The sequence below is a fragment of the Balaenoptera borealis genome (assembly GCF_965194805.1).
Source record: "Balaenoptera borealis genome assembly, chromosome: 6".
Taxonomy (NCBI): domain Eukaryota; kingdom Metazoa; phylum Chordata; class Mammalia; order Artiodactyla; family Balaenopteridae; genus Balaenoptera; species Balaenoptera borealis.
Window position 1 is genome coordinate 79,280,558 of NC_138863.1, and position 20,129 is coordinate 79,300,686.

The 20,129-nt window shown below is 38.5% G+C and overlaps 1 protein-coding gene across 6 annotated transcripts in view; it reads right to left on the reverse strand.

Annotated features, from left to right (window-relative positions):
- The window catches only part of RIF1 (replication timing regulatory factor 1), a gene marked incomplete at its 5' end in the record, with an annotated part of 65,379 nt that extends 53,123 nt beyond the window's left edge, over window positions 1-12,256 (reverse strand). For 3 of the 6 annotated variants that reach the window (XM_082395714.1, XM_082395715.1, XM_082395713.1), the window contains 9 exons: window positions 1,564-1,702; window positions 3,960-4,052; window positions 5,806-5,995; window positions 6,865-6,959; window positions 7,053-7,180; window positions 8,602-8,698; window positions 10,716-10,794; window positions 11,538-11,653; window positions 12,032-12,253. In XM_082395714.1, coding sequence (XP_082251840.1) covers window positions 1,564-1,702; window positions 3,960-4,052; window positions 5,806-5,995; window positions 6,865-6,959; window positions 7,053-7,180; window positions 8,602-8,698; window positions 10,716-10,794; window positions 11,538-11,641 — 925 coding nt within the window. Of the gene's footprint in view, window positions 1-1,563; window positions 1,703-3,959; window positions 4,053-5,805; window positions 5,996-6,864; window positions 6,960-7,052; window positions 7,181-8,601; window positions 8,699-10,715; window positions 10,795-11,537; window positions 11,654-12,031 lie in introns of all 6 variants that reach the window. The other 3 variants (XM_082395718.1, XM_082395716.1, XM_082395717.1) reach the window with 3 other exon arrangements.
- Window positions 12,257-20,129: the final 7,873 nt, after the last annotated feature.

Here is a 20,129-nt window from a genome sequence, read left to right on the forward strand (position 1 = left end):
TAAACACAATATTTATACCAGAAGTGTTTACTATATCAGTGACAGGAGGATATATAAAATAATACAGTCTGTGCTCAATCAACTTATCAAAAAGACTTAAAAAGGATTGTGAAGCATCTGTCAAGTCATGTATTTGGTGGAACAACACTGATCAATGTTTCTTACAAGTATTCTGCCATTTGGCTTTCAATTAACATTTTTATAAGAAGAAAATAAAGTCAGACCACTGTGGAAACAAATCCTCTAATCCTTTCTGAACTCCTATCTATGAGAGGAGGAGAATACCAACAACTGCTGTGCAATACTCCATTCTTTTTTAGTTACAAGATCTGCCTTCACTCAGAACAGTGATGGGTGTCTACTCTTTGACTACCTTATCTAGTTTCCCATTTAGCCATTCTCCCAATGAGATTTTTAAGTGGCACTGTATGTGGAATTTCTGAAATGTTGTTTACAGATGGCTGACTCAGCTGCGAAGAAGCTCATTTTTGCCCCTTCTGCCTTCCCCTCCTTCCTGTAGTCTGCAATTAAGGCATACTGAAGATAACAACAGAAAAAGACGGGCATCTGATTCCTTAACGACTTCCTGGATCCATAATACCAGTCACAGACTCTCTAGCTCTTGACTTATTTCAAATGAGACAGCATTTTATTTATCTTCAAGGCACTCCTATTTTACGCTTTAACACAACTATACATAATTCCAACAGATTTAATCCTGGATACCTCACACTGAGGTTCATAAACAATAACCAAAAAAAGGTGACATTTCCAATTAAAATCTGTGTCTGGCAATATTTTCAGTAAAAGTAGTTGTAGTTAATGCAAATAGTTATTTACAAAACACATTTTAAAAGGGATTAATGGTCTTTGGCAAGGGAAAACATAGGATGAAATCAACATTATTTAGCAGATCTTGTAAACTATCAATTATACCTAAGATTAACTACCCAGTTAAGGAGGTACTCATACTGACCCACTTTTGGGTGAAATACTTTCTCACATATATATATTAAGCACCTCCAGTGGACAATAAAAAGATAAGGGTAAGGTACATCAAAAGGAATCACTTCTACATATTAATGTTAGCCCACTATCAGGCGCTGTTCTAAAGATCCTGAAAACAAGTTCCTCAGTCTTTGATACTTTGATTTCATAGCAATCACAATTGTTTGCTATCATCTATTGGCTGTGTGACCTTTGATGAACTACTTAATCTTTCGAAAATAGCAATAATGCTTACCATCTAAGGTCTACTGTGATGATTAAATGAGAAGTACGTAAAATGCTCAACTAAGTGCTGGAATTCACTAAGAAAGCCACAAACAGCATCTGTCACTTTGTTCAGTTTTTGAAATAGTGATAGTGTAAAATAAACTTTATATCTGTGATTTTCAATAATGCCTGGCCTTTGAATTCTACTTTTAGCTACAAATTTATTCCCCTAAAATAATATTCAATGATAGGTAAATATTCAATATAAAGCCCTCCCCCCAAAAAAATCAGAAAAGCTTCGTTTTTCATCTTAAGTCATAAAAAATCGAATTTTTAAATATTACTTACCTGGATTTAAAGCAAAATTATCTATTAAACTCTTCCAAGCAATAAAAGCTATTTTTTTAATCATGGGTGCTCCACTACGAAATCCCAGTTCTTCTAGCTGTAATAGAGAATTGATGAAACTCCCACTTCGATGCAAGGTCTAAAAAGGAAGAATCATTAAGAAGTTACTTACCTACCTGAAACAATATATAGGCACTATCATCATTCATTTATCTAACTCACCCAGTGTTAACTATGTAAAATCTAAGGAATTTAAACTTTTTAAAGTACTGAATTTTGTATGCATATTCAAAATTCTAGATCACAAAATATAAAGCTCCATGAAATAGATAATGCATAATACACAACATTTCTAAAACATCAGAGAATATCAGAAATGTGATAAATTCCAAATTTTACCAACATATTAAAAAAGGAATTCATATGAAAAAATCTGAATATTAAAGAAAAATAAGAAACTCAAACTAATAATCTTTTCAAATACACTGGAACAGGCAGGAGATAGTTAAGTAAAAGATGTATAAATGACAAGTAAACAATGCATCCCAAGAAAAAATACACAAAAAGAACATTAATAGTCATAAGTGACTATAGTCCACACATAAGCTGAACAGCATATAAATATAACAAAAACAACTGGCTTAGAAATTCACAAAAATCCACAAGAAAGCTACTAGAGCCAATAAACTCATTTCAGCAATGTTGCAGAGTACAAGACCAACACACAAAAATCAGTTGTGGTTCTATACAACAGCAATGAATGATCTAAAAAGGAAATCAGGAAAGCAATTCCATTTACAATAGCACCTAAAAAAATTAAACACTTAGAAATAAATCTAATCAGAGGTGAAAGACTTTTAAACTAAAACCTACAAAGTATTGTTGAAAGAAATTTGAAAAGGCCTAAATAAATGGAAAACCATCCAGTGTTCATGAACAGGAAGATTTAATATCGTTAAAATGTCAATACTACCCAAAGCAATCTACAAATTCCACATAATCTCTATCAAAATTCCAAAGGCCTTTTTCACTGAAAAATAAAAGCTGATCCTCAAAAATTCATTATGGAATTGCAAAGAGCCCCAAATAGCCAAAACAATTTTGAAAAAAAAATTATAAAGTTGGAAGACTCACTTCCTTGACTTCCAAATCTACTGCAACAGTAATTAAAGCATATGGTAATGGCATAAGGAGAAACATAATAGACCAATGGAATAGGGATCCAAAAATACTCTCACATACACTGTCAACTGATTTTCAACCAGAGTGCGAAGACCATTCAACAAAAAAGTCTTTTTAACAAATGGTGCTTGGAAAACTGAGTATCCACGTGCAAAAAAAATGAAGCTGGACCCTTGCCTTACACCATATACTAAAACTCGAAATGGATCAAAGATCAAAATTTATGAATTAGCAAATCCAGGGAAAAAGCAGAATGGAGGTTACGAGGGGCTGCAGAGGGAGGGACAGAGGGAGTCACTGCTTATGTAACATGTATAGTTTTTGTTGGGGATGATGAAAAAGTTCTGGGTGTAGACAGTGGTGATGTTTACACTACTGTAAATGCTTTTAATGCCACTGAACTGTATACTTAGGATGGTTATGATAAATTGTTATGTTTATTTATCACAATAAAGAAAATCACAACTCCACCCCCTCAAAAAAAAACCTGGCTTAAAGATAGAACATACAGTTGATTCTCATTATTCACCATAGTTATGTTCTATAAAGTTGCCTTGACACTGTATTAGCAAATACTGAGCCATGGCTTCTAGGGAAAATGCAGGGTTAGGTTCCTGCAAGCCTCTGATCACATTTTCATCAACCATTTGACACACAACCTTGTTTTATGTTTGTTTTGGTTTAAAGACATCTTATTTAATATATATTGTTGATTCACTAACATTGAACTCACAGCAGACAGCACTGTAACTCACGCCTGAACAAAGTCTATCTAACACATGTATTTCCCCCCTAAAGCACATCACAGCCTTCCGCTGCTTAGCAACCACAGACAGCACTTCAGCACTACACTTTGCGGCCATTTAAAACTGAAATCGCCAAGAAAAAGCACGAAACGTGAAAAATGTGGCATTAAATGGATCATGAAATGGACATTTGTTTAAAGGACATTAAGAATTGAAGCAAAAAGGCAGAATGTAACCTTGCTCAACCTCAGCTGGGAACATGCATGCTGTAGGACTCAAATTTTTTTGCCACTACACATGCCTACAATTGACTGCAAAAGCAGCACAAATACTGATGTTGGGTTAACAAATAAATTTCAGTAATTTTCATATATGGCATGTATGAATAATGAGGATCAACTGTACTATGGAAAGTTAAGAAATTAAAGGGTCTGGCATGTAAAAACTGTTCATTAACTGTGTACTTACCTTCCCAAGAAGTCTGACAAACAAAGGCCATAATTTTAACACATAAGTCTCATTTTTACTCATAAATAGCTTCTGGAGTTCCGAAAGTAATTTCTGAAAACCAAAGCAAAAATATTTACCAAAAAGACTCTTGGCAAGAAAAAGAATGCAGTATTAAATTGATCTTCTCAGCCAAGTAACTTTTCCCAGTATTTTATCAGGAAAACTTCCACACATATAGCAAAGCTGATAGAGTTTTACAGTAAATATCCAAGTATAAATACCATTAACATTTTACTATGCTTGTCTTACCACATATCTGGCCATTCTTCCATCCATCAACGCAGTTTTTTTCCCTACCAATATACTTTCCCCTAAAAACTTCAGCTTGCATATCATTAGAGTTCAAATGATAATGCTTTAACCACTCAAACTTTAAAAATTAATAGCTTCATGGGTAACACATCTGAGAAAATTTAAGTTCAAATTTATTAAGAATTTTATACAGTGGACCCTTGGACAATGTGAATTTTAACTGTGCGTTCTACTCATACTCGGATATTTTTCAGTAGTAAATACCACAGTACTGCACAGTCCGTGGTTGGTTGAATCCAAGGATGCAAAGGAACCACGATTACAGAGGGCCGACGATGAATTATACAAGGATTAAACTCAAGTTGTTCAAGGGTTGACTGTATATGCTCTTAAGAAATTAATAAATTTATCAATAAAAAAACTTACAAAGACACTGGCGTCACTTTTAGACTCCAAACCTTACCATGAGGCATCCTGAATTTTAAAAAATTAATCAACAAAACCCCAGGTTTTAGAATCTGGACGTCTCCACCACCTCCTGGATTACTGTAATGTCTCCCAACTAGTCTCCCTGCTCCTACGTAGAGTTTTTTCTCAACGCAAAGTGATCCCTTTAAAAACAAAGTAAGTATGCATATCACTCGTAGACTCAAAAGCTTCAAATATGGTTTTCAATATAACCCAGAGTAAAAACCAAATGCCTTAAAATGGCCCCCAAGGTCCTATGTGATTTGGCCCTGTTTCTGGTATCATCTCCTCCTCCTCTCATCCTCATCACTCTATCCTACTGCCCAGCGTTCGCTGAACACAACCAAGTTCTCATATCAGAGCAAGGCCTTTTGCGCTCGTGGTTCCTCCCGCCTCAAATGAGCTTACTGCATATTATTCAGGTAGCTAACTCCTATACCGTCTTCAATCACCTTTCAAATAACCTATTCTTTTTCCTTCCCGGACCACCTCACCCTTCCTCTCCGATGGCACTTTCCATCCAGTCCTTGCTGTTTTCCATTAATGCTCTTTACTAAATATACTATATACTTTATTATCTCTCCCACTAGAAAATAAGCTCCACAAGTTGCTTTTGTTCACTGCTATACACACAGTACCTAAAACAATGTCCAGTATATAACAGGTGCTCAATAAATGTTGAGAAAGGTTGAAAAACCTAAAACCTGGGGCAAGTAATAACTTTAGGTAACTGTACACACTAGATGCACTTGTGTGCATTAAATTTGTATCTACTGGGATTATGCTATAACAATCCAGATAGCGATGAATCAGTTAATGTTCTCCCTTTTCCAAAAATGCAATTTCTTGCAATCACCATTCTTTGGGGACGGGGTAAAATGCCTGGATTGTAATAACACTGAATAGACAGCTCTCTTCCTTACTATAATATAGGATCAGTGTGACTACATTAACTTAAACAATTATTTGTTTTAATTCAAAGAGGAACTTCCTAGATCACAGAGCAATTACACCAATATGAGCCCTCAGCTTGGTGCAAAACCTTACAATGCAGTATCCAAAAAATCCTTAAAGTATTACTTACGGTAGTCATAAGCTGCTCTGTGATAGATGCTATTTCTTGTTGTTTCTGAAGTAACAACGGCATTCCCATCTCTAGAGCAGTAGCTCCCCGCAAATGTACCTTTTGGGCCGAATGAACCACTAAAGGTATGACCAATTTTGCCCATCTAATTGACTCTTCTCCCATTTGAATTGGGGCTTGTTCAATTAGCCTGTGTAGAGAAAACAATGACTAAATTAGTTTGACCTCACCTTTTATGTCTAAAGTACCAGGAAAATATACAGTACACAAGTACGCAGAAATATGCATAGTATGGTGCAATTGTTTTACAATACTATATACACATATATACACACACAAAAATAGATCTAATTTTTAATTGCTAATTTGTAGACTTCCCTATTACTTTTATAAACTTTTCAAATAAGGAGAACGCATCATCTTTCCTTCAGATTAAAAAAATTTAAATACTAATTATTTTTACAGAATTAAATTCAATATTCTTATAGGACAGGACAGCTAGAGAACCATGATACACTGTGAACATCAATCAGGGCATCAGAACACTAAGTAGTTAAAACATATAGCTCAACAACTAAAGAAAACTTTCAAAGAATGAAAAACAAGACAAAGCACATCAACAGTTCATGCTGTCAGCACATCCATTATGAAAAGCACGGATGTGTAGGAAGAAGATAGGGGATTTTCCTGTTCCCCTCATCTGCTGCTAGGAGTTGTTTAACGTTTTCCTAAATGCCCGCTACAGCCCACGTAAAAGTCTGTATTATTTTTTACACTCTTGCAAAAGCTTTAACAGAGATAATTTTTAAAACCAGAACTGTGTTAGCAGCAGCAGCAGAACCAAGGCTGTATTTTAAAGACTGTCTCAGTAAAAATAAAGAAACCTAGTAACTTATGCACATCTACTTCCTTCTTCCTGTTACTTTTTGACTTTTAGTCTAGAAAACATTTCCTTCTTTTAATGTTTAACTCAAATTCAAGTCCCAAAAGACTACTCCTTAAAGTAAACTCTAAATTTACTGAAACTTCTTCTAAATTCCATAGCATCCAAACTCATACCTTATGACGACATTTAATGCTTCATAATCCACAACAGCAGAATGCATCTCTCCTCTATTAAAGACTATTTCTAATGAATCAATTATACTAGATACCTGAAAGACAGAACCAAATAAATACAAATCGAATAAGTCTGAATTTTTTAACTGGCATGTGGTTAAGAAGACATATACAAAAACTATACTCACTACTTTGCCAACAACTTCAGTGGGAAACGTCTGTTTGGATATCACCCAAAGTGCCCTAGTACGTACATTTTTATCTGAATTCTTAACAATATCATTCAGTTTTGAAAGCAGTTCTTGAATATTTGTCTCTGAAAAATAAGCAGTTTTAATTATGTGGAATCATTTACATCCTTTAAAATCTCTAACAGTAAAAACAGAGAAAAATCCTGTTCCCTTCAGTGTCAAAAAATTAAATGCATATCCAGAGAAAAGGACCAGAGAACCAATGTTGATATCAAACTTCTTCCCAAAACACAAAACTCAGGTCAGAGGGAAGGTATTCTCAGAGAAAACAGATAGTAGCCTCCAAATCTGATATTTTTCAACTAAAATATTTCTGTAAGGTCTTATTATTAGGTATGAACATACAAGTCAATTTTTGGCACGACATTATGAATCCTATATCTCTGCTCCAAAATGAACAACTCCTACTTTAGATTGCTAACATTTCTATATATAAAAAAAGCCGGGGCTTCCCTGGTGGCGCAGTGGTTGAGAATCTGCCTGCCAATGCAGGCGACACGGGTTCGAGCCCTGGTCTGGGAAGATCCCACATGCCGCGGAGCAACTAGGCCCGTGAGCCACAATTACTGAGCCAGCGCGTCTGGAGCCTGTGCTCTGCAACAGGAGAGCCTGCGATAGTGAGAGCCCCGCGCACTGCGATGAAGAGTGGTCCCCGCTTGCCGCAACTAGAGAAAGCCCTCGCACAGAAACGAAGACCCAACACAGCCATAAATAAATAAATAAAAATTAAAAATCTTAAAAAAAAAAAAAAAAAAAAGCCGAAACTTTTTCCTTAGAAAAAAAGATGGTAACAACTTTCTGATATCCTTAATCCCTATTCCTAATTTCCTCTCTCTAAAGATCACCTCCCAGGTTTCCTTTACCATGACAAGCTACTTACAGAACAATAATTAAGATTATAATCCTCCCCTGATATCCATGGGAAACTGGTTCCAGGACCCCCTCTCAGGAATATCAAAATCCAAGAAATGCTCAAGTCCCTTATGCCTTCCACATCCATGGGTTCTGCATCCAAGGATACAGAGGGCCAAGGATGCTTGAAAACTCAGAAAAGCATCAGATCCTGTGCTTTCATTATCACTTTTAGCTCCAAATTATCTCATTTACCACTAGGTGAAAGAACTTTTCAAATTACAGCATGTTCCTTAACACATGCTTGTGTAAAATAAATGACCATCTAACTTCCAAAATTAATTCCATCTAATTATAAACTTCCAAAGCAGGTGTGTTTTTATAAAGGACAAGGTTCAGTTTTCTCAACAATTATTTTTAAATAGCCTTATTTTATTTTCTTTTACAGCAAACTTCATGGTATCAAAGCCAGAACTACATCTAAGGAAAAGAAACCTTCCAACAATGATATAACCTAAACACTTTCTCAAAAGCAAATCCTAAACTACAGGTTATGAAACTAATAGAGAGGTAACAGTACTTTTAACAGTATCAAACTATAAACTCTAAAAATATTGTATCACAATAAATTTACCTGATAATCCAGAGGTAATTTTCGGATTATATAAGCAAAACCCCAAGGCCTGCAGAGCAGCACTACTGAGCTCTGAGTTTGGACTGGCAATGTGAGTCTTCGAAAACAAAATAACATTTGTTACAAACAAGTACAACTGTAAATTAATTTTTAGACAGCAAAAGTTGATTAAAAACAAAAATTACATTTTAATCCCAATAATCAACAAATCTTTGAGAGCAGATTAAAAAGGAGTAAGATCAGGAGGCCATGGATACACCTTGGCAAAGAAAGACGGAAACTAGGTAGAGATCAGCTAAATAAAGAATATTTTTCTTAAAAGGAAAAGAACATCTCCACACATCTGAAAGCAAAAAAAAAAAAAAAAGCCAACAAATGGAAGATGTTGAAGACACTAGACAGGAAACAAAGAGTAGGAGCAAAACCCTTCCACAGAAAGAAAGCAAGACTCAAAGGCAAAAGCTGACATATTAGCTATGGAGCAGAGCAACACCTCTAGCACAGAGAGGGAAGGAGCTGGAGTGTAACATTTACTAAGTAGCTGAAGTGCTAGGACCTTTAAGCATTATCTCAATACTTCACAGACAGGAGAATTTGAGTCCATGACCATCTGGAATAGATGGAATTCAAAGCCCAATGCATATTCTATATGTGAAAGTTATAAAATCCCAAACCTGTCAAAGGGAGTCTTGCCATATGCCCCAACCCTACATTTACTTGTAACCCTGCATTCTTGGGTACCATTTCCCATTCCAAAGTGATTTATCTTCAAATCCCCCCATTTCTCTGAATCCAATATCCAAGGAATCCTTGACTATCTGCTACTCTTGACAGAGAAGAATGATAAATGTTAGTAGTCAAATATAAGAACAAGACACTTGCTTGGAGCACCCCTTTCATAATTAATCAAACCAAACATCCAAAATACTAAACCCTGAGATACAAAGTCTTAAACACTTAAGACGATGAGAACTACTACTATATCTCCTAGATAGTAGCTAACATGTGTGTGATCAACTTTTGATTTTCCTATCATTAACCACCCACATGCTTCTAAATAATTAGGCATTTTAGTTACAAACCCTATTTACAAACAATGCAACTTGACTCAAAATGCATGCAAATGAGTTTCTGATCCTACATGCTCTCAAATACCAAATACATTATGCATGTCTTCATCACAACAAATACACTACCAGAATGTGGAAAATGACAATGAAGAAAAATGGGACAATAAATAATATCTTTAATATTGTTTATACTATTAACAAGTCTTGACCTACTACACAATAAAGTTCTTGCTTACATGAACAAAAACCACTGATGACTATAGCAGGAATACTTAAGGGTAGGCAAGGCAGTACCCCCAATGCCTCAACATTTGGCCCGAAATCATGGTAAAATGTACAATGAACATCTTGACAGAATACTTCCGTTTAAAAGCACAAAAACAGGGTCATAAAAATAAGAACTCAAAGGGACTTTGGAGATTTAGTACAACCTCTTCATTCTAGAAACAAGGAAATTAAGTTACATGTTAAGGAAAGTCAAGTCACAAAGGCACAGTATACTCAAGTGACGACAAGAGCATACGTCCTCAGTTTGATGTTAAACTACACAACCTCCCTATAAACAAGCAAACAAGATAACCATAGCGGTTTGTTAACTAAGCAAGAGTGGCAAAAACTAAGGGTGAGTGAAGATAAAAAAATGAATGTTACCCATACAGTAGACCAATGACAAAACTACAGATTCATTTTATTTAAAAGTACATTCCTACAAAAGGAGGAAAAAAACAGATTAAATAATCTCTGATCACTGTTTTCCTATCAAGAGTGCAAGTTTTGGATTCAAGTGGCCACGGCCGACTTTAGGCATGTTAAACTAATTTCTTCTGCAAAGTGGGGATTAAAGACTAGCCTCACTGGGACAGGGAGGATTAAGTGAGAGAAAACAAGATAATTAAGATAGCACCTGATACATGTAAGTCCTCAAGTAGTACTATAATAACCCTGCTGTCACTTTATTTTAGACTCAAAGTTTGAGTTAATTGGCAAAACCTGTTTTTCCCCACAAAGTAAAAACTATTTACTATTTACAACAAAGATACATACCTTTAAAACTCTGAATAGCTGAGGAAGTTTCTTCTCAATTTCTATAATGATTTCTTTTCCATCTTCTCCAGTCATACGACTTCAGAAAAGCAGAAAGAACACAAATTTATGCAAATAGCAGACATAAAAACGAACTATGAAACACCTGCATAATCTTTTTAAACATTATGTTAGAACACGGGCAAATTAACTGACCCAGTGCTTAAGATGCTTAAGAACATATAAGAATATAAATGCGAAGAAACCCTCAGAATAACTTGTGCATCCACACTGTACACAGGTTTTGACAGCTTCCCTATGTGAAGAGGGAACAGGGAAATCTACCCCTAGTTACAAACTTAGAAACTTACTAAATCTTTATCGTTTTGTACCAGTTGTTACCCTTTCCTTGCAATTTCCAAACTACATTTAACTCAGAAAAACATGGTCTGCAGGGAGAAGAAAAAAACGTGGGAAGCATTTGCGATTAAAAGAGAACTAGGTTTATCGCTCTCTATTAAAAAACCAATTGTGGGTTCCCCCACTGTGCCGAAACACAGGTGACTTACGCTGAAAAACCACTACTCCAGCACGCTCCCTTCCAACCAAACTTGTCTTAACCCTTCGCTTGCAAGACACACGTACAGGCTTCCTCATTCCAAACTTGCACCTTAAGGGCAGCAGCCCCCGCAGCCGGGAACGTCACCTAGCACTCGCCACCCCGGCGTCCCCGCAGCTGCCAGACTTCCAGAATACACAAACTCGTTTCGCGTGCCCCACCCGGACTATCTCCTCCCCAAGACCCGCCAGGGCGCCCCACCCCAAACCCCCAGCAGGCCTCACCTGGTCAGAGTCAGGTAAGCGTCGGTCTGCTCTCCATGGGAGGCGGAAGGGTCTTCCAAAGTCTCCAACAGCGGCACGAGGGGGCTGCGGCCCGGGGCCGTCATGTCGGCCCCCCGCTGAGGCCCGGACCGGAAGAGGAGACAATCCAGTGACCGATGGAAACAGCTCCGCGGCGGCCCCGCGTGAGTACGGGCCCCAGACCCGCGCGCCCGCCCCCGCCCTCCCAGAGCCACCGCGTCCACGCCCCGGGCCCCTGGCGCACAAACCCAAGGTCCTAACCTCCGCCTGCGCGCCGCAACACGCACCCAGGCCCACGCCGCGCTCCGCCCAGGGCCCGCTCCCGCCACCAGTTTCCCGGGCAGCTTTCAACAGCGGGAGAAGACCGGCGCGGCGGCGGGAGAAGCCCGGGGAGCGAGGCGTCTCACCGCGAGGGGGCGGAGGTTGCGCCAGGCTGACGGTTCCCCGCGGCCTAGCACCGTGACCCCGATATTCACCCCCAAGTACGAAGACAGGCCTGCGTCCTCTCTGCCGCTGCCCTGCAGCACCCGGACGCGGCCCGACCTCGACTTTCCCGGCTCCGGCTGTTTACTCACGCGTGCGGCCCGCTCCCTCCTAGACCAAGATGGCGGCGGGGGCGGGCCCCGGAGCGCGCGGGAGTAGGACAGGCCTGGCGGGAGAGGCTCGAGCCAATCCAACAGGCAGCGGCGCGCCGGAGTCATCGATCGCCGCCCTTCCACGCCTGGTGCCCAGCCCTGCCCCTCAGGTCACCTTACAGGTGGGGGTGTTTTGGCCCGTATTTAACCCGCGAGGGGCTTGAAATTCAAAATGTAAGTGAATCGTCCAAGTTTACCAGACTAAATTTAGTGGGTCTTCAAACTGCAAGTCCAGTACTTGTTGAAGTATTAGCAACAAATCATTTAGCAACAGGAGATAACTGTACTGTGCTGTTTAAGAGCTGCGTTTAGATTGGTCTAGATTCCAACCCTAGTTCCGTGTGGCCTTAGCAAGTTAGTCAACCTTTTTATGCCTCAACTTCCTGCTCTGTAAAATAGGGATGATAATAATACCTACTTCAGGTTCAGGTGAAAGCTAAGTGAGAAAAGGTTGGAGAGTCCAGAGGCTCTCAAGTTTTAAGTATACATAACAATGGCCTGGGGATATTCATGATTAAACTGCTGGCTTCTGGGCCCCGCCCGTAGACATTGTGATTCCGTAGATTTAGGATCCGCATTCTTTTAATTGGCCTCAGGTGTTGAAGGGTGGGACTTGGCTAACAGTTAACACTTGGAGAAACTACAGTATACCCTTTTTGTTTTTGTTTTTTGTTGTTTGTTTTTCTGAGAACTTTAGTGCAGAAAATACACGAAAAGATTTGTACAAAATTTCTGATGTTTTGAACGAATTGGAAATTGAGTACTCATAGGGAACAAGTTTTCCATCAGTTGTATACGTGTGACTTAATTCATAACAATGAGTGCGATAACTATTTTACTCTATGAAAATCTGATTATGGTTAATACGAAAAGATACAGATTGAACCTTGTCCAATGAGATTGGTGGGCAGTGGACTTCTAGGCAGATAAAACCTTGCACATGGATACTCCACCTCTCAAAAGGCATTTGCCGCCCGTGGGCTTAACCCGCGGGGCTAATGAAGTTCGTGGCAAATGACAAGTAAAGCAAGCGAGCGATAACGAAAGTGTTAGAACCAAAATGATGCTCTTATGTTTTTTTGTTTTTTTTTTTATGGCTGTGTTGGGTCTTCGTTTCTGTGCGTGGGCTTTCTCTAGTTGTGGCAAACGGGGCCATTCTTCATCGCGGTGCGCGGGCCTCTCACTATCGCGGCCTCTCTTGTTGCGGAGCACAGGCTCCAGATGCGCAGGCTCAGTAGTTGTGTCTCACGGGCCTAGTTGCTCCGCGGCATGTGGGATCTTCCCAGACCAGGGCTCGAACCCGTGTCTCCTGCATTGGCAGGCGGACTCTCAACCACTGCGCCACCAGGGAAGCCCCTCTTATGTTTTTTTAAGTATCTAATGTGCATGACTTTGAGTGAAGATGACAAAGTGAACAGGAACGCTGAATAATCCCCTCCTAAATGGCCTGTAAAAGTCCTTTGAAATTATCAGAAGAAAATAATACATACAGTATACCCTTAATGAAAGTCAATTCTTACCTTTTTATAGACCTCTGAGCACTTTCCACAGCACACAGAATTGTATCAACTTTAAACCAGGCATTTTAAGGCCCGACAGCAACTGGTCCTTCCGCTCTGGCCTCACAGGTTCCAGGCACCTGGCTTGAGCCTCTACTTATCCACACACAGTACAACTGCTTATCCACACAGTTTCAGAATTCAGGGCTGTGGTTTGCCCACCTCTGTGTTATCTGCATCTCGCAAAATGTCTGCCAAACCAAGCACTCAACACAGAACATGTATCAAACAGAAAGATGAAGGAAGAGAGGGAAGGAGACCTGCAAGTTTTTGCGAGCCTACCTCTGGAAATTAAAGACTCAAGAAATGGTGAAAAGCTGTGTCTGGGTGAGGTGTAGAGACACTGTAGAAGTAATGGCAGACACCGCTTTTCAGTTCAGCCTGATAACAAGTTCTTTAACCTTCGGAGGGGAATTTGCTCCTCATTTTCTGGACTTTGGCAAGACAATACTTAAGAAGGTAAAGAGGTTATTAGACAATGAATGAAAAACATGGACAGGTTTGCAACATTGAGGTTTCAGTATAGTGGAGCTGTTGTGTTGGAAAGTGAGAGAGGATCTTGAAACCCTATTATTTTTTATGGTGGCTACAAGATAAGTGGAAAGAACATTGAGTTTGCCTTTAGACAAGTACCTCCACTCAATCCTTGTGTGCCTTACCTGGCTTTACTCTTCTTTCTAGCACTTATCACAATCTGATATTACATTGTATATCTATTTTTTATTGTCTGCCTCTCCCCACTGGAATGTAAATTCCTTGTGTATAGGGCCTCTGTTCTATTCATTTTTTTTTTCTTCTAATTTCTCATTTATAAAGAAGAGGTTGGGGTGGTCATCTTGCTCCTCTTTCAAATGTGTAGAACAGTGATCTTCCTAAAATGTTATGTAATATTTTATCATTGTCACTCCCATGCCTGAGATTCTTTAGCAGTTCCCATCAATCAGAGGATGAATTTCAAAACTCTTGGCATAACATGCAAGCCTATTATTATTGGGCGACTGCTTCACCTCCAGCCTGACCCCCGCTTCAGCCAGGTTCTGAACAGTCTGCCAGGATCTCTAACTTTTCTATGTCTTTGAAGGTCTATGTTGTTCCTTGTGTTTAGAATATTAAGTCGATTTTTCAAGTGTGATAAATGAGTCAACTAAAATCACACCTTTTAATGAAATCCTTCCCTCATCTACTCTATCCCAATGGAGAATTAAATGTTTCTGCCTCCATGCTGACATAGCGCTTTGTACATAGACCTGTTAAAATGAGTATCCCATTGATTTGGTTTTATACGTCTGCAGTGGCAGAGTTATGGTTAGCCTGAGGGAAATTAGTTCCAGCCATTATCTCAATCAGGGCCCCTTCCCTGTTCTTTAGTATTTTCTGATTTAAAGTACTAAGAGATTATAAAGTCTAGACAAATCTCATTCGCCACCTAGACCCTTTTCCAGACACCCTTCCAACCAGATTGCTACTCCCAAGCTTCTCTTTTATAGGAATTGTGAAGCCACCACCATGGACCTGCTCCCACTGAGCAATAAATCTGTATTACCTGACACTCAATGAATATTTTGAGTTAATTTGTTGATTTGTCCATGCATTAATTCATCCATCCTTTCATATATTCACTCAACTAATATCTATCTGCTTTGCCTCTCCCAATCCTATATCTTTGTTTCTCCTCAGAACATCTCCCTCAGGATGAAAAGTTTTGCAACCTCAGTCCCATATTCCTGCCTAATTTCCCCATTCTTGTCTTTAATCACACATTTTGCAACAAAGATCAAGCCTATAATCTCATATCTATCAATGACTCCTTTCTCCTACTTGCCCCAGTGGTCCTAATAATTCTTCTTACCTCATAATTCTTAGATCTGTCCAACTAGGATCCCAGTTTATGGCCTAAACATATCATTTCAGGATTATAATATTGCTTTTTTTAAAACTGTTTTTACTGAGTGCTAGATGTTTTAATAGATGATCTCATTTCTTCCTCACAATGGTTCTAAGATGAAGTACTTTTCCTGGATTTACAAATAAGCAATGTGAAGCTTAAAGAGTAAACTAGGGAACTTTACTGTAGTCATGTGTAACCCAAAACTAATCTATTTAAGCTGCATTCATTCATCAACATTTAATGAGCTCTGCCCTGTGGGGTATGGTTTTCATTGGTAGATTTATTCTTGAACATTGTAAGAAAAATTCAATATAAAGAGTCCTATGAAAACTCACTATTTACTATAGTAATCATTTAGTAAAATAAAGTATCCATCTGTAATCCAAATTGCTAAAGTTAATGCAGTGCACCCAGTTTTGGAGTCAAATTGGTGAGGATTGAAATACTGCTTTGCCACTGTGCAACTTAAGATCTGCCCCCAAAATGCTTAACTTTGCCCTGTCTTCATCAGTAAAATGAGAAGAAAAACACCAACATCAAAGTCCAGTAAATGATAAATATTATTACCTAGTGCCTAGCACAAATCCTGGCACATAGTAGGTATTTAATTGGTGTTTATTACATGAATACATGAATACATTACATTAATTGAAAAATCACATTTTGGTTTTTTTTTTTCTGAAATACATGAGCTAGTTTAATGTTTGTCATTTAAAAATTGTGGAGTATGAGGGTTCTGAGAGACATTTGAAACATTACCCAACATGATAACTATTTTACTGGATTCATTTAAAGAAAGGCAGTCTTTGAGATTGTTTTAGCTTTTTAGTCCTGTGTTGCTAAAAGATCTCATGATGGACTTTTCAACAGTTAATAGATGGTAAAAGAAAATTTTTTTAAAGATTATTTCATCCCATCATTAGTTCAGATACAATAAAAATATATCGCTAATAACATACCCCATGACCATCACGAAATCTACTACCTTTGCATTCAGACCTACTCCACAAAATTATACAATTGTATTAACTAAGAGGTGCTTTTAATCCTTTAACAGACCAAAGGCTTTATCTGTACATATAGTTACACGCTTTCCAGTGAGCTGTGCAGAGTTCCTACCATTTAGGACCAAGCCAACTCCTTTTCAGATGAGAAAATTGAGCCCCTTCAAGTTAAAATGAAAAGAGAGGGGCAACATAGTATAACAGAGGCTGATTGCTAAGGTTTGAATCCTGACCCTACAACTTCTTAGCTGTGTGACTGTCAAGTCACTCAACCTCTGTGCCTCAGTTTCCTTTGCTGCAAAATGAGAGTAATTGTACTTGCCTCATGGGCTTGTGAGGTATATGTAAGTTAATATCAATTCATGGAAACTGCTTAAACAATGAGTGTGTACATACTATAAATATTCAGAAAATGTTAGCCATAGAAACATTGGTTTCTCAGGTTTAAGTAAAACAACATGTTATAAAACCATGAATACTTCCCATCCCCTCCAAAAAAAACCACCACTTTTTCACTGAAATGGGTTTCCTAGCCCACATTAAAAGCATGAGACTACAGTCCATCAGCAATAATTTAATGTTATATTTCTCAAAGTGTGGTTCCAAGATCATTGCATCAGAATCACCGGAAAGCTTCTCTATATGCAAATATCTGGTCTATACCTCTCAGACCTACTGAATCAGAAGTTCTTAGACGAGTCCAGTAATCTGCATTTTTTTTTTAAAATTATTTATTTATTTATTTATTTTTGGCTGTGTTGGGTCTTCGTTGGTGTGCGAGGGCTTTCTCTAGTTGCGGCAAGCGGGGGCCACTCTTCATCGCGGTGCGCAGGCCTCTCACTGTCGCGGCCTCTCTTGTTGCGGAGCACAGGCTCCAGACGCGCAGGTTCAGTAGTTGTGGCTCACGGGCCTAGTTGCTCCGCGGCATGTGGGATCTTCCCAGGCCAGGGCTCGAACCCATGTCCCCTGCATTGGCAGGCAGACTCTCAACCACTGCGCCACCAGGGAAGCCCAGTAATCTGCATTTTTAATATGCACCTGAATGATTCTTTTCAGTACCAAAGTCTGAGATTCCTACTGTGTTCAAAGCACAAGTTTTCTTTAACTTTTTTAGGACAGCTCTTAACTATTATTTGTAATTGGAATACAAAAAGCTATTTTTGAAAAAACCCACCCATGTATGGCAGAAATTGTTTGCCTATATTTCAAAGCAGATTCATGGAGAGAAAACAAGTCTTTAGAAGCTCAAGAGCTACAAAGGTAATTGAAACTGACAGCCTTGAGGAGCCAAAAGGGATAGTGACTGATTGTTATGCTTTAGGCCTTTTTGGAGAAAGAACATAATCACAAATTTAGAAAATTAATCCAGTTCAAATTCATCACCAGGGCTACTCATGGGCATGATTAAATGCTCTACTTTTCTTGATCACTGGATTAAGGAAATTTTTCTTAAACTGCCTATTCTAGTAAGCTAATATAACTGAAAAATTTAAATCCTCGAAGTGTACTATGGATAAAACAGAATTTTGACCTAAATTTGTAAGCTTCGTTGTCAGCCCTCATATGATACTGGTAGAAATGTAAATTGGTACAATCTCTTGGAAGGACAATTTGCAGTATTTATCAAAATTACAAATTTCCAGAGTTTTTGATGCAAAAATTCCACTTCTAAGCGATTATCCTACAAATATGCTCATTCATAAACAAAATAAAGTTTAGAGACATTTCATTGCAGAATTGTTTGATTTTAAAAAAAAAGAGATTAGAAACAACCAATGAGGACATGTTAAATAGATTATGGTACATCTATATTATATAATACTAGTCAGCTAACTATATACTTACTAATATGTAGTGAAATCCAAAATATTTTAATGGAAAAAAAATGTTTCACTAAAAGGAATCAGACATCCTTAGAGAAATGACTAACACCAGGGCTGGGCTTGAGAAAGTATAAGAAGAGCCTGGAATATCTTTTTCGTGCCAGAAAGTAAACAAGTGCTTAAAAATGTTGGGAACATGTTTAAAGGACTCAGGAACCAGCTTGAAGGGCTCCCACTGGCTGAATCTGGAACAGTGGATTATAAACCATTGAATAAAAAAAAAAAGAATCCATGAGCCCATACTGATACTTAAAATATAAATAAATAAAGGGGGGAGAAGGAATGACAGAGTTAGGAAATTGCCGTTTTGCAACCATGATAGTAATAATTGATTCAGGCAATAATCATCAGTAAGTGTTAAAACCATTGAGCAAAAGTCTCATGGGGAGCACAGTCTCAAAGTATCTCCTCATAAGCAAATAAGAAGAGATAAATGTCAGCTTTACTGTGGAGACACCTATGAAAATCACCAAAACTTGCACAAACTAGTATCACTGAGATTCCCTGAGGTAATTCACTGGGGAAGCAACATCACTTCTACGGTGTGCCTACCAAAAATTCATAACCTGAATCTCTCCATGAGGAAAGAATCAGAAAAATCCATATTGAAGGATGTCCATTAAAAACAAGTCAGGGACTTCCCTGGTGGTGCAGTGGTTAAGAATCGGCCTGCCATTGCAGAGGACACGGGTTCGAGCCCTTGTCTGGGAAGATCCCATATGCCGTGGAGCAACTAAGCCCGTGCGCCACAACTACTGAAGCCCGCACGCCTAGAGCCCATGCTCCGTCACAAGAGGAGCCACCGCAATGAGAAACCTGCGCACCACAATGAAGAGTAGCCCCCGCTCGCAGCAACTAGAGAAAGCCCATGCGCAGCAAGGAAGACCCAATGCAGCCAAAAATAAATTAATTAATTAAAAAAAAAAAAGTCAAACAACAAACTGGCCTATATTCTTCAAATGACAAGGTCATGAGAAACAAAGGAAAGCAGAGGAACCGTTTCAGAATAAAGAAGGTACAAGAGCCATGACAACTAAATGCATGCATGATCATGGATCAGTACATTTTGGAAACAATAAATTTTGCTTTAACTCATACAACTCAATATCAAAAAAACAAACAACTTGACTAAAAAATGGGCAGAAGACTTGAAAATACATTTTTCTAAAGAAGACATACAGATGGCTAACAGGCACTTGAAAACATTTTCAGCATTGAATAATTATTAGTGAAATGCAAATCAAAGCCACAATGAGATATGACCTCACACTCATCAGAATGGCTACCATCAAAAAGTCTACAGAGGTTGGCGAGGAAGTGGGGAAAAGGGTACCCTTGTATACTGTTGGTGGAAATGTAATTTGGTATAGACACTATGGAAAACGGTATGGAGGTTTCTCAAAAAACTAAAAATAGAACTACCACGTGATCCAGCAATTCCACTTCTGGGTGTGTATCCAAAAAAAACCGAAAATACTAACTCAAAAAGATACATGCTCTCCAATATTCATAGCAGTATTATTTACAATAGCCAAGATATGGAAGTAAGCCAAGTGTCCATCAACAGATGAATGGATAAAGAAGATGTAGTATATAAGATGTAAT